Raw genomic sequence first — 15075 nt, forward strand, 5'->3', positions numbered from 1 at the left:
CGCGTGATGATTCCTTCCAGTAACAAAATAGAAGAAACTTGGTTCCGCATTCCCAGTGGGCTCACGAATCAGGAAGATAGTAGGTTGTAGACGGAAGGCAATGAAAGACGGACGATATTTCCAGGATGACCGGTAAATGGAAGGAGTGATGAGCTGTCAGTAAGAGGTAAGGAAGGGGAATATTGCAGCTCTGTAAAAGCAGTACGGCTTTGTTTAAAGATCGCTTATTGTAATGTAGTCGAAGGCCTTTAGTGGATACTGTATTTGTTCACTTCTCTGCACTTTGTACACGGGGTTATGAAATCTCCACATGTAATGCGTAAGACCCATTGCGATCTATAGGTATCAGCTGTATATGGTTTTCCACGGGCTCTCCATGCTTTAGCTCTGCTCGGGCCAAAGTAATATTTAAGGTTTTTAAACACCAGTCACAGTATGTGATTTCCATGACGACAAAGTTCTGTTCAATGAAAATTCCTTTATACGTAACTTTTTGCCGAAAAAACCCATTGAATAATTGTTTTCGTCACTCTAATCGAAATACTCATGTTACGCTTAAGGAATAGATGCAAATCTAAAACTGTGCCGGACAAAAGCTACAACCTTTAATGTAGTGGAACTATGACTCTCACAATTCTCAGGCAGCTAAAGGCTAGGGCTTGTGGGAGTTATAGTGGAACCATGTCTTGGTAACGGGCTTCCGTAGGATCGTGGAAGTTATAGTTAAATAAGAGCTGGATATCTGCCTTCTTGCCCCCCCCCCTTGTCTTAACTAAAGGAATTTAATTGGTTTATGGCCGCGACTCTGAATTTACATAAACCACATGTCCTTATAATTAACTATATACTGAAGCATTTCCAACTGATTTATATTTAACGTATGTTATAGTACATTTGATCACGTCTGCTTTGGTACAAGAGGCCATAGTCTAAAACTTGAGGGTCAGACCGTTAGATGGAATGTAAGTAAGTTTTACTTTACTGAAAGGGTGGTAGATAAATGGAACAACCTCCCAGCAGAAGGTATTAAGGCTAATACAATGAGGGAATTTAAACATGCATGGGATACGGATATGGCTCAGGAATCTAAGACAAGACCAACGACTGATTAAGGTCTGAGTCTTTACATCAGGAAAAATAGGCAGACTAGATGGGCCGAATGGCTCTTATCTGCTGTCAAATTCTGCGTTACTATGATACGTGTTAGTTTAGTGAAATTTTTATAGAAAATGCATGTTCTTGTTTCAAAAAAAAAACATATATATACTGGTATATTTTTTATTATTTTTAAACAAGAACGTGCGTTTGCTTGTTGTGTATTATGGCAATAACTAATATCCTTTTTTTTACGCCTAGTGAAAAATATAATTGTGATCTCCTAATTCCCGGCAGTGTCAGTAGCAGTAATTGTATATTCCTGCCCCCCCCCCCGCCATTGCATTCCTTTGCACAGTATCGGAATCCCTTTGGCCAGAAACTGCTATTATGTGTGTAATTATATAGGGACTTGTTTTTACCCAGAGATTCTGCATACATAATTCTCACCCTTTTTTTTAATAATCCCAGAAACATCATTTTTATTAAATTCAGTAATTTCCTATTTTAGCCAATGCTTTTATTAGATATCCCGTCCTGCTGCTTAATTCCCCCGGCCTTCGCATTCCAGCTGTGATGACTGGCTCTGCCGTATCGTATGCTGGATTATAGAGCCAATGGTAGGTTCTTCCTCGACAGAGGAAAAGGGGAAGTGAATGTTCTCATCTTTATGCCTGATATTACATTTATTCTATTTAATATTTATTAGCAAATAAAAGCACATCAGGGTACCTTATTTTTCCTTTTTTATTTTCCCCTTGGGAAGTGAATGTTGGACGGCCTAAATTTTGTAAAGCCTGCATGTTTTTACCATAGAACCATTTTATAGAGGAGGTGAACTGGGTGGAAGAATACAAATCCCGGTGTTTAGGTGTATTGTTTTATATTACAGACTCCCAAGTTTCTCAGCCATATATGTAGATTATGCTGGTAGATGGCTGCGGCATCCTTGTTGCACGGAAGTCTCTTAGGAGCTTCTCTTGCATGGATTGCTCTGATCTGTGTTATCGGCAGCGCAGATACTGTGTTATCGGCAGCGCAGATACTGTGTTATCGGCAGCGCAGATACTGTGTTATCGGCAGCGCAGATACTGTGTTATCGGCAGCGCAGATACTGTGTTATCGGCAGCGCAGATACTGTGTTATCGGCAGCGCAGATACTGTGTTATCGGCAGCGCAGATACTCTTTTTGGAACTTCATAAGTAAAAATGTCTCGTTATTCTGTACAAATGCCGGGAAGCACATAGTAACATAGTAGTAACATAGTAAACTGCGCCTACGTTATCATTCTGATATCTCTCGTCCCTCTCGCATATATGAAGGTATGAGTAGTGCGTAAATTGGTGGTTTTGTTCTACGTTTGTACAGCCATTTCACACGCTTTAGTTTGCTTACTGTATATCCCATGCTTTTTCTTCGTTTTATTTTTTTCCTTCTCATTCCACACTATTCTCTTCCACTCTCTCTCCTTCTTTTGCCAACCCGCTTCACTCTGTTGGAATTCCTCTTGATGTTTTTCGTAACTCTACCTTGGATCTCTGTTTATTGCTGCTGTATTCCTTTTGTTGGGGTGTTTCAGTATACCTTGCTTCTGTTAAACCTATTATTTCATTATTATCGTCATGTTTGGACCACCCTCCGTCTTCCTTTAATTCTCTTCCAACCCCTCTTCACCACTTTTCTCCTTTCGTCTTATTCCTCATATCATTTCACTTCATTTACATACGATAAGAAATGAGATCTCACCGCTAAGATTCCACAGGCTGCTGAAAACAATAAATGATACACTATAGTGCAATACGTAAAATAAATGGATGATAAATGAAATAGGATGGGTAAGAATGCGCCCGACGGGTGAGACAAGATGTAACTCTGCCCTGGATAGAATTCTTTCTTCTTCTTCTTTAATAAGTATCCGGTCAAGCATTGTTTAAGGACACAAATACAAAAAAAGAATCCACAAAGAAAGGACATTGAATCGACGTTTATTTGATGTATTGCACTATTGTGTATTACTTGTTGTCTTGGTGTCCCTGCCCCATCCCCTTTCGGTTTTGGCATTTGGGAGAAGTGCATCAGTGAGAGTCTCCGGTTTAAGAAGGAAGTATTTACATTTGTAGCGTTTGATATTTGTGTCCACACTATGTTTGCACGCGTTCACTTGGCTTGCACCAGAATAGCTCTTTAAAGCTCACGCATTGTATACTTAAACTTTTTTTTGGCTGGAAAATATTTGTTGTTTTAACTGTTTACATTCAGGGAAGTTCTCTGCTTTATTCTTCAGATTTCAATATTTCGTCATTAAAGAAGCCAAAGAAAACACCTGAAATGTCAGCCACGAGTAAAGAAAGCAGACAACGTCGCCAGAATAACCTGTATCATGTTATGAACAGCACTGGCCACAGTAGTAGGGATGATATGGATGAAGACCGGGAAGCATTGATACAGGACTCTGAAGTGCCTGGCTCTAGAGGACATCGAAATTACAAGGATGAGATGGGAAATATTATGTTGCTATTATTCCTATACATTTTACAGGGAATCCCACTGGGACTCGCAGGGAGCATTCCTTTAATCCTCCAGAGCAAGAACGTTAGCTATACAGATCAAGCAATTTTCAGCTTTGTATTCTGGCCGTTCAGTCTCAAGCTGCTCTGGGCACCATTGGTGGACTCGTTATACATCAAAAAGTTTGGCCGTAGGAAATCCTGGTTGGTTCCCACACAGTACGTTTTGGGATTGTTTATGATGTACTTGTCCGTTAAAGTGGATGGCCTCTTGGGAGGAGATCATGGGCCTGATATGTTTGCTTTGACTGCTACTTTTTTTCTATTTGAATTCTTGGCTGCCACCCAGGACATCGCTGTAGACGGCTGGGCTTTAACCATGCTCTCAAAGGAAAACGTGGGTTATGCTTCAACGTGCAACTCAGTGGGACAAACAGCCGGATACTTCATGGGCAACGTTTTGTTCCTTGCTCTAGAGTCACCAGATTTCTGTAACAAATACTTACGATTCACCCCACAACCTACAGGAATGGTTACTCTTCAAGGTAAATGATTTGCTTGTTTCCTGGGTATGTTTTATTTTTATAAAATTATATAAAAAAATGATTTGCTCACAAGGTGTAAGCTGACAAAAAGTCACATTAATGACAAATGATTTCCACGTCTGTCTTCTGTTTAGTCAAAGGTGTTATCAAACCACTAGGCCACCAGACACTAATCCAAAGACCGGTGGTCATGTTAAAATGACCAGAAAAAGGCTATGTTCATATGCTATAAATAACAAGATTTGATTAGCTGGAACATTTTATCTCTAAGAGGTGTGCTAAGATGTCCCTACTTAAAGCGCAGTGTATGTATGGTTACAATCTGACGGCTGCAATTGTGAGAATTGATGATGCTGTTAGCGATGAACAACGTGTCAGAGACCAAAAGTGACTGAATTGCAAAACGCTGTAGTTCAGTATACTAACACAACATATTTCATCGTCGGTGATTGGAATCACACAGATGTCTATAAGCCAACGTCACGTGATGTGCCTCCTCTCTTGATCTGTACATACGCTTCTTATTGTTAAGACATTGTATAGGCGGTTCTTGGGTTGCATTCATCCATCCCATCTAACCAGTTCCCTCTGCAGTTTTCTTCAATGTTACCAGTTAAATGATTTGCTTAATAATGGTGTGGTGTAGAGTTAGTCACCGAAGCACCATGCCAATGAATTATACCTCAATAGCACTGCTACTCCAATTACAGATAATGTGTTTTTTTCAGATTTCTTGTTCTTCTGGGGAACAGTTTTTCTTATAACCACTACCTTCGTGGCACTGTTGAAAAAGGAATACCAGAGTGAACGACCCAACCGGGAGGAGACGGAGAGTGTGAAGGAAGCCTATGGGCTCCTGTTAAGCATAGTGAGAATGCCAGCCGTCCTCAAGTTCTGCGTCATGATCTTAACTGCTAAAGTGAGTACGCGATCTTAGCATGCAACCAATATAAAAAGCATTGTTTAGCCCAATTATCTTTCTAGCGATGCTTAGATATAGATATTCCAGGCTTTAAACAGTAATAGATTAGCTATTAGCTGTCTTCTATCCGTGGTAATGCATTGTTGACATCCAGGTAAGATGGAAGTCTCGGGAGGCAGGGAAGAGAGCATTTTGATTAAAAAGGTCCATCCTTAGGTATTCCATATTCCCTGGCATTCGAACACGCTTCATTTAAATTATGCCTGTTTTGTGATATTGCCTAAGTAGAAAGTTTTCATATTATTATTCCATACAGATCATCAACAGGATTTTTCTCCCACCTCAGTACTTTCTTACCTCTTCCTCGTTGGCTCAGGAGAGGGGTTTATGGTGGGAGGCAAATGTTTGTTACCCATTAATAGGAAAAATTATAAGGCCATGGTAGTAGTAGATAATGGACCGGCATGTAGCTGCACAACATGAGAACTTTAGATAACAGTACTGGTGTAAAGGGGTGGTAAAGATTAGCCACAACTACCCACAAGCTAGTGTTTGTACTGTAGACTTAATAAACACCCACACACACAAACACAACGCCCAATTTACAGTTACTAGCTACTATTCCCATAATAATCAACTAGCAATGTTTTCATACACAACATCATGGGAGTTGCCTTCAAAAAAAGTTAGTGTTGTGTGGTGTAGTGTAGCTCTGTGATGCATTCTGATGTATCACAAAACAGAGGGTAGATAGAGAGGGGAGATAAAGGGGACATAAAGGATTAGGACCAAAATGGGACACTTGGTAGTGTTGCAGTAGTTGTGGTAGCATTTGGCACTTGAAGTGCTGTTATAACGTTTCTTATGATGCTCAGCCAACCAAATGGATGGCTGAAAATCATGAGTGTGCACTCGGCACCAGTTGCCGTACCAATCCATCGTGATATAAAAGCTTACCTTTGGCACTTCAGTCATACTCCCTTTGCAATGATGCTCAACATACCAGACTGGCTGAGAGTCATGGGAAATGTAGTCTAAACAGCTGGAGTATTATCTAACTCTAGCTGCAATACATGTTTGAAATAAACGACATTGTGTCTGCAGCATGTGTCTCTGCCCAGGCGGGGACTCTGTGCCTGTGAAGGACTAGCTGCAATAGTGAAGGGGAGGAGACCAAACCACTCTGATAGCAAGGGGTGTACAGAATTAAATTAAACCTTTTTTGCAGAACTCCGCTGGCTATAAGGCATTTTTTCCTGCTCTCTATTTCTAGTTAACCTACTCTAAACATCCTACTGTCCCCCCCTCCCCTGCTGCTGCTCCTTGTGAATTTCCAGGGGGGGAGGGTTTGCAAGTATCCCCTCTTGCCTCAGAGGCCTATGAAATGGATCCTTGAGACTAGTCATACATTTGAGGATTAAGTTACTTACTAAACTTGTTGATGCAGTGTCAACCCCTCCACCTTCCTTTAAACCAGACAAATACATGATGTCACAGCAATAAATCTACCCAGAGTGTTGTAACCTCTCAAGAAAAGAGATATTGTTGGTTTAAAAGAAAATAATCACATGAAGGCCATACCATTGTGAACTATAATAGATAATAAAGAGAATCAGTGCCACGTAATGCTTCTCTGCAACAATACTCACACTGCCATTCAAACGTTTGGAGTCACTCAGCTGTTTTCATGGAAAATAAGGACTTTTTTTGTGCTGTAACATCTTTGTAAGAGGGCTTTCCAATGCAGGCGTCCACAAATATGGTTTGGATCTAGAAGCCAGCCCAAAAGTTTAGGAGCCAGATTTTTTCTTCTTCAATCAAGTTTTTATTTTCATAAATTAACCCCCTGCTCTGTAGTTAAAGGATGTTAATTGGGGCAATACAACGCAAAACACACCTTTCTTTATTGCTGCCCCACTTTGTACAGTACTGCAGTTAACCCCTGCACGACAAGGGGTATTTCATACCATAAAGACTCAAGCATGTATGTTTAACCATTATTCTTACACACTCTAACACACGCACAAGCTAACACTATACATATATAAAAATACCCACTCTAACACTATGCGCACATACACACTGAATCTAGTGCTACAATACAGTAGAAATACTGACACTAGCACTATACATATACACACATACACATTCACTCCGACACTATAGCTTCCTATCTTCTGCCATCCTGGATCCGGCAGCCTATGCGTCCCTGCAGGGGTCTGTGAAGCCGGTGCCGTGAGGCGCCCAGCCGGGTCAAGCCCCCGCGCCAACACACAGAGTGTCGGATGCCTGCCTGGTTTTTACCCCCTTGTCCTGAAAAACCCTGGGCACCCAAGATTTGCCGAGCCCTGTTCTAATGATCTAATCAAACTTGGATCAGCGAACACAACGTACCATTGGAGTGATAAAGAGCCTCTGTACACCTATGAAGATAGTCCATAAAAAATCGGCCATTTCCAGCTACAGTAGTCATTTACAACATGAACAACTGTATTTCTGATTTATTTCATGTTTTATTTGTTTTTCTTTCAACAACAAAAAGGACATTTCTAAGTGATCCCAACATTTGAATGGTAGTGTATGCTTACTAAAGTTTGTTTGCACTTGTCTGTTCTTCCCAGGTGTGTGTTTAGTTAGCAAACAGGACACTTTGAGAGTATGTGTGTGTCAACTATTATTTGGCAAGGAAAAACTAGACTTATGTGATATAAGAAGATAGGAATTAGAATTCCTACTGCCATGGCATTCAAATGTCAATTGTGTTATATTAAGTTTATTTGCTCTGGAGTATATCAAAGCACATATAGCACTTAGAGTGAGTTTTCTGACGTCAGAGATCTACCAGAAGGACCCAGGGCTAAGGAGCACAGGAAGGTCCCTTGAAAACTTTGAAAGTCCCTTGAAAACTTTGGAAGCACCCTTCCTATATTTAGATTTTGTCCTCTTTCTCTTTAGAGAGAAAGTACTATCGGCTGACTTTATGCACCCTGGTGAAGGACTGTATTTATGTGCCACATCATTACGCTCCTTTCTCAAATGAGTATCCATCTTGTTACATCTTTCGATCTGTTGGTGGTGTCCAGCTTTCTTCTTCTGTGGCATATTAAAAATGTACAGTGAAATGTTACCAAAATATTAGTTAGCATTTGTTTTCAAAAAAATGTGGCATAGGACTGTATTCTGTGAGGTTTTGTCCTTTTAGGTATGTTGTTGTCTGGCAGAGGTAGTGTTCGACCATTCTGCACAAGTTCTGCTCCTGTGTGGTGCAGAAGTGACTAACATCTCCTTGCAAAGCTACAGACCGCATTCTCCTTTAATTCTAATAGGGCATTTTCAGTTATTTTAGCTCTTCAATTTGTCTTCTACAGATCGGTTTCTCTGCAGCAGATGCAGTTACAGGGCTCAAACTGGTGGAAAGGGGGGTTCCGAAGGAGCACTTGGCACTGTTGGCTGTCCCAATGGTCCCGCTACAAATATTACTGCCTCTGATAATCAGCAAATACACTGCTGGGCCCAAGCCACTGAATGTCTTCTACAAAGCCATGCCTATCAGGTTAGTACACCCAGACGTTGGTATAAATGACAAATACACAGACCTAACCGGTATTAAACATTTCGACTCAATATATTATGAAAATAACATACTGTAAGGTTTGGTGGAGGAGGGATAATGATATGGAGCTGTGTTCCAGTGAACGGTAATGTTAATGCTACAGTATGCAAAGGCATTTCAAACAATTGTATGCTTCCAACTTTGCGGCACCAGTTTGGGCAAGGTTCTTTCCTAATCCATGACCCCTCTACACAAAGCAAGGCCCATAAAGACATGGTTTGATACATTTGTTATGAAGGAACTTGAATGGCCCATGGAGAACCTTAACCCTACTGAACACCTTTGGTATGAATTGGAACACCAATTGAGAGTCAGGCCTTCTCGTCCAACAACTTTTGGCCAAACTGGCACAAATTCCCGAATACATACTCCAAAATGTCGTGGATAGCTTTTGGCTGCAATGGAAAGGGGGCAACTCCATATCAATGCCTATGGTTCTGGAATGTTATGTCCAACAAGTTCATATGGGTGTGATGGTCAGGTGTCCACATATTTTTGTACATACCATTTTATTCTCAAAAGCTACCATAGAGAACAGACAGGCTTCTGAAAAGTTCCTGGGACTTTGTGATTAAACCTTTAAAGAATAAAATGACATGTGTACCAAGGTCTGTTTGCGTCACATACTAGAAGGAACAATTTTATGTTTTGTCAGCACGTTTCATCACAAGATGCTTTAAATATGCAAGTGAAGCAGAGAGAATTGCTGTCTGCAGTAATACCCATGCTGACCTGTGTACCTTTTTAATAATGGCTGATTTGAGAGGTATACTTATTTGGATGGTAATTTTGATTTAGTGGTGGACCAGCAACGGTTTATCCTATTGTTAGTACTCTTCTATTCATTATATGATGATCATGAATCTGAGGACCTCTGAAACATGCAAACTGTTACATTTCTTCGATGATTTACGATGCATGAATTGTCTTTCTCCAAATAATGATATCCGGTTTGAGGTCTGTATCTTTAGATGGGATCTCTGAGCAGTTCTGTGGCAAAGCAGTAAGTAAAGTATGTATGAAAGCTTCCAATAATTCCTCTTCTCTTTCCAGGTTACTTATGGGCCTTGAGTTTGCATTGGTGGTGTGGTGGACCCCGAGAGTAAGCCATGAAGGGGGGTTTCCCCTCTATTATTACTTGGTCCTGCTGCTGAGCTATGCCTTACACCAGGTAACTATCCACACATTCCCGTTTTATTTACTTTTCACATTTATTAACATTTTATAAAATGCATCTAGAAGAATAGCAATTCAATTAAAATGTAATCAAACCAATGAGATATTTCCATTGTTATGTGTGTCATTTGGTATAATAGCCCAGACTTTTTTCTAAAATAGAAAATACCAAAGAAGCAATAATGTTTTAGCGTTTAGCATAGGTAATGATGAAATGCTGCCATGTAGTTTTGTGCTCAAATATTTATTCTTCCAATTTGTCTTCCAGATTACTTTATATAGTATGTTTGTGGCTATCATGGCTTTCAATGCCAAAGTGAGTGATCCTCTTATTGGAGGGACATACATGACCCTGTTAAACACGGTGTCCAATTTGGGAGGAAACTGGCCTGCTACGCTGGCCCTGTGGTGCGTCGATCATCTGACAACGAAATCATGCATTGGAGCCGAAGAACAGAGCTGCGCCAGCGGAGACGCTGCAGAGGTGAGCTGCGTTACCAAGCTGCATTGTAGCAAGTCACACTTTAAAATGTTGATATGGATCCTTAGCTGTTTATTAGTATAACTATCTAGCTGATACCCGCAGCAATACATTTAATTAATAAATAATGAGTCTAAACCCTATCCATTGTGTATGCTGGCACCAACCTGTTTCTCTACTGCGCCAATGGGTCATTAATTTTACCATAATTCTACCATTTATTCCTAGTAAATGATGAGATAAAAAAAAATCAAAATAGCAACTACTAGAGCAACTATTACCAAACCATAAGAGAAGTTGGCCACTGAGACTACAATGAAACCATTATGTGACCATTCCTAACCCTACAATTTTAGCTGTCTCAAGTTTAGACCTTGAAACATCTGTATCTAAATACCCATCTGAAGGCTCTTATAGACTAACAGATCCTGTAATCTACTTGACTATGGATTTTTAATTAGAAATTGGATATTTTGTGGTCTTTTACCCTAATATATGATAACTTGAAAGATTAATATTTTCTTTCTCTCGCTCACCCCCCCCTATATATATATATATATATATATATATATATATATATATATATATATATATATATATATATATATATATATATATATATATATATATATATATATATATATATATATATATATATATATATATATATATATATACCGTATTGGCTCGGATATAGGCCGCCCCCGTATATAGGCCGCACCCTAAAAGTTTGGTGCTTTTTTAAAGAAAAAGTTTTTTTTCTTTAAAAAAAGCACCAAAAAAAACATGCTGCCACTCTGTCCCCCCCCCCGAGATATGCTGCCACTGTCCTCCCTCCCCGAGATATGCTGCCACTGTCCTCCCTCCCCGAGATACGCTGCCGCTGTCCTCCCTCCCCGCGATACGCTGCCGCTGTCCTCCCTCCCCGCGATACGCTGCCGCTGTCCTCCCTCCCCGAGATCCGCTGCCGCTGTCCTCCCTCCCCGAGATCCGCTGCCCTCCCTCCCCGAGATCCGCTGCCGCTGTCCTCCCTCCCCGCGATACGCTGCCGCTGTCCTCCCTCCCCGCGATACGCTGCCGCTGTCCTCCTCTGCCCCCCCCTCCTCGACTTACCGGAGCAGACTCCCGGGTGTCTTGCGGGGCCGGCGAGGGACATTTACGCAATACGCGCATGTACTTCCGGTACCGGAAGTTGCATACGCGTATTGCGTAAATGTCTCCCGCCGGCCCCGCAAGACACCCGGGAGTCTGCTCCGGTAAGTCGGGGGTGGGCAGAGGTAAAACGCTTAGATAACCTCCCGTGCCGGCACCCCCCCCCCCCGTGGGAAGTGCTGGCAGGGGAGGCTGTCTGAGCGTATCGGGGAGAAGGATACCGCTGCGGGGGATCTGTATCTTAACCCCGCTGCCTGCCCGGCACCCGGGACTGCATGTCCCGGGCGTCGGGCGCTAGAGCCCGAATATAGGCCGCACCCCCACTTTAAAAACTTAAAGTGGGGGAAAAAAGTGCGGCCTATATTCGAGCCAGTACGGTATATGTGTGTAAAACTGCAAGGCTACAGGACTGTGTTATCTGTAACTCGGGTGGAGCTAATTTTGGAGATAAGATGTCTTCTTGTAACTGAGAAATTGTTGTTGGCTATTACGTATAAATAAGCAATAACACTACACATAAAATAATGTCTGCACTAATGTCATTCACCCCATTGTATGCAAACTTTATTTCTTTGGTGCAAGTAGCTATACATTTTAATTGGAAACTTACAATTTGGGTTTAAACTTTTGGGTTTTGTTATAATGTTCTTCATATACTACCTGAGATTTACACTGCAGGGCTACCTGTCCATATTCTCCATAGTACTCTATTTAGTTGCCCAGAGACCATTCCAGTGCACATAAGGAACATAATGTTGTTTGATACCAAACCTTATAGTATCTTTAACTCAATTAATTCCACTTTCTTAGTGAGTCAACACGCATTCATAGATTCCTTTATGACATCATATTCTCTGATTGTATTGTTTTGTTTCAGCTGTGTGTGAAATCCGGGGGAACGTGCGTGACTTCATTAGATGGCTACTTCGTGGAGTCTATAATATGTGTTGTCATTGGATTCTCTTGGTGGTTTTTCTTTGGCCCGAAATTCAAGAACCTCCAAGACGAAAGACAGTCTGCTTGGAAATGTCGACGAAGAATTCATTTTTAGGAAACGTTTTTAAAGACGATTCCAGGTATCCATTTTTTTTTTTTACAGAAGACTGTCAAACACGAAGTAATGTAGTTGGCAGAAAAGGGGATGCATTCCAAGTTCTACACAGCAAAAAAGGACGATCCCATCGTCTGTTTATGGATTCTTAGTCGTTTCTATATCTAAATGTATGTTAAGTGAAAAAGAGTTTTCACTTTCAAACCTTTCTACATCTGGACAAAATGCCAAACGGTACATAAGATTCTAATTTATTTTTCTTTTTATATCAAGCAATAACTGGTTGATTTGGTAATATAAATGTCCCATCAATACACAGCCAGTCTTTGTTCGTAGTGTTATGGTCACTTACTGTATTTTTCTGAACGTGACACAACTGTTTATTAAATGTAAAAGCCTTCTAGAAGCAGACATATAGGAAGCTGGAAAGTATGCGGCTGATAAAACTGATCCGCAAAATCAAAACACAACTGATTCTGCATCTGAAACTCAAAACTAATTTTCAGGTCTTCTTGTTTTGAGCTGAAGTTGTGTGGTTTTAGAAGTCCAAATGAAGCAGCATAGGGATCGATACTGTTTTATATCATAGTATTGCTATTGGAAATAATACCTCGGTCTGTATCTTTATCAGCTATTTCCGGTAGTATGTTGCATCATTGAGGTCTGTTCGCCACAAGGGAGATTGCAGGAGAGTTAAACATTTTCACACCCTGATATCAATGTGCATTATGAAGAAGAAACCCCCGTTGTACTGAAAATAAATGCTGAGCCAGCCCTCATAATTCCATAATTAAACGATTAAAAAAGAGTTTAAAGAAATCTCCCATGTTACCTATGCCTTCTTGCAAAGGAAAGTCGCTGGGGTTTGCCCTTGATAACTAGGGATGCACCGATGTATCGGTGGCCGAAAAGGGCACTATCGGCAAAATGCTGAAATTAAAAAAAAAAAACGGCCGAAAATAAGCGCCCACGTGGGCCAGGCTGCTTACCTGTGCGTTGGTTACACAGTGTGCAAGCAGCGTCTCTTGTACTGTCCAGGAGAAGCAGGAACCCAGCGGAGTCATGTCACATGACTCTGCTACGTTCCTTCTTCCCCTGGGGGTGAGAGGAGAAGTTGTTTGTACAGCAACACAGAGGGAAGCAGCAGGGCCCTGCAGAAGTCTGGGGGGGTCATTTTCAGTTTCTGCCAAGTGATTCCTGAGGTTTCGGTCCAGAATTTTCACTTCTGTGCAAATTCCCTCTTTATGGTATAGACCCCCCCGTAATCTCTAGTAGGGTTGAGTGGCTGCCGGCTCTATATGTGCCGACACACGATACACTGTTACACTTGTGGGGTGGCATCTTACTCGCGAGCAGCACAGGCAAAGGACCCACACCATTGGGCACCGGCCCTGTTTTCCAGATGGTCAGCCCAAGCCCTGCGGCTTTATTTTGCAAGCAATATGATGTATCATGTAGATTTTATATTACATACATACATATAAATATATATAATATTTAAATGATATGTATGAGTCTTTTAAAAAGAGCATTGGCATTTCAAAATGGATCAGTTGTTTTACAGCTCTTTACATTAAAAGAAACATTGTAATGGTTTTAATGACATGTATATGTATGTATGTATGTATGTATTAGAACACCCCCCAAAGTGTATATGGTAGCGACCATTTTACCCTCATTTTGTCAGGATCTGCATGGGGATTAACTGTTCTAATGTATAGTGAAGACGGGGAGATGGCAGTACAAGTCTCTCTTTAGTGAATGGGGAACTCTGTGTTGTAGAAAGTACCCTCATTCCTAGCCGCAATTTAACCCCCCCCAACCCAACAACAATCCGCAAGTTAACAATTGGGGGAGCAATAACCATGCAGATCCCAAGAAGAGGGAAATAAGATGGCTGCACTGCAGAATATGAGGGTGATATATGAATCAATAAATAACTAGGCGTTAAATATTGTAATATGTAAATAATATTGCATTTATTTACTGTGTAAAACTGGAAAATGTACGGGAATCCGGGAAAGCGCCAGATCTGCTGAGTAACACTGGAGTCCGTCAAATAAATTGGCGGAAAGCAAGAGTGATTTGAGTGGAAGTTCTAAAATAATGGCTTTAGAACAATGAAATATCAATAAATAAACCAAACACTTGAAGACTATACGAGGCCTGAGTAAACCCTTTCAGCACAGAACGGTGAACAGTTGATTTGGGTAGTTTCCTGTAATTCTCGTGCCTCGAGTCTTAATGTTATTTCACTGATTGCACGTGTTACAAACCATTGAAATGCTGCCTGACCAGGGCTAAGCAACAGTAGCTCTTAAGGAATTATTAGCCAACTACCATCCGGCCTGGCTTCTGCGTAATTGGGCCATAAATCTATAAAAGCAAAAATGGCGCTCAGCGTTGCGCCAAGCTTAATATAACTGTAAAAGAAAAATATAAGGTATTATTAAAAATATTACTTTTTATAGTAAGGGTCCTGTAAATAGCACATCAGCCTTATCGTCATTTATTTATTTTATTTGTATTTTT

General features: G+C 40.9%; 1 protein-coding gene across 1 annotated transcript; it reads left to right on the forward strand.

Annotated features, from left to right (window-relative positions):
• The first annotated feature begins 35 nt into the window (after positions 1-35).
• SLC33A1 (solute carrier family 33 member 1) lies at positions 36-13471 on the forward strand. Its single transcript, XM_053459616.1, has 7 exons — positions 36-166; positions 3381-4148; positions 4877-5067; positions 8439-8623; positions 9737-9854; positions 10128-10343; positions 12370-13471. The coding sequence occupies exons 2-7, from the start codon at positions 3425-3427 to the stop codon at positions 12541-12543; spliced, it is 1608 nt and encodes a 535-aa protein (XP_053315591.1). The 5' UTR covers positions 36-166; positions 3381-3424; the 3' UTR covers positions 12544-13471.
• The last annotated feature ends 1604 nt before the right edge of the window (positions 13472-15075 follow it).

This window comes from Spea bombifrons, chromosome 3 (assembly GCF_027358695.1).
Source record: "Spea bombifrons isolate aSpeBom1 chromosome 3, aSpeBom1.2.pri, whole genome shotgun sequence".
NCBI classification, from domain to species: Eukaryota; Metazoa; Chordata; class Amphibia; order Anura; family Pelobatidae; genus Spea; species Spea bombifrons.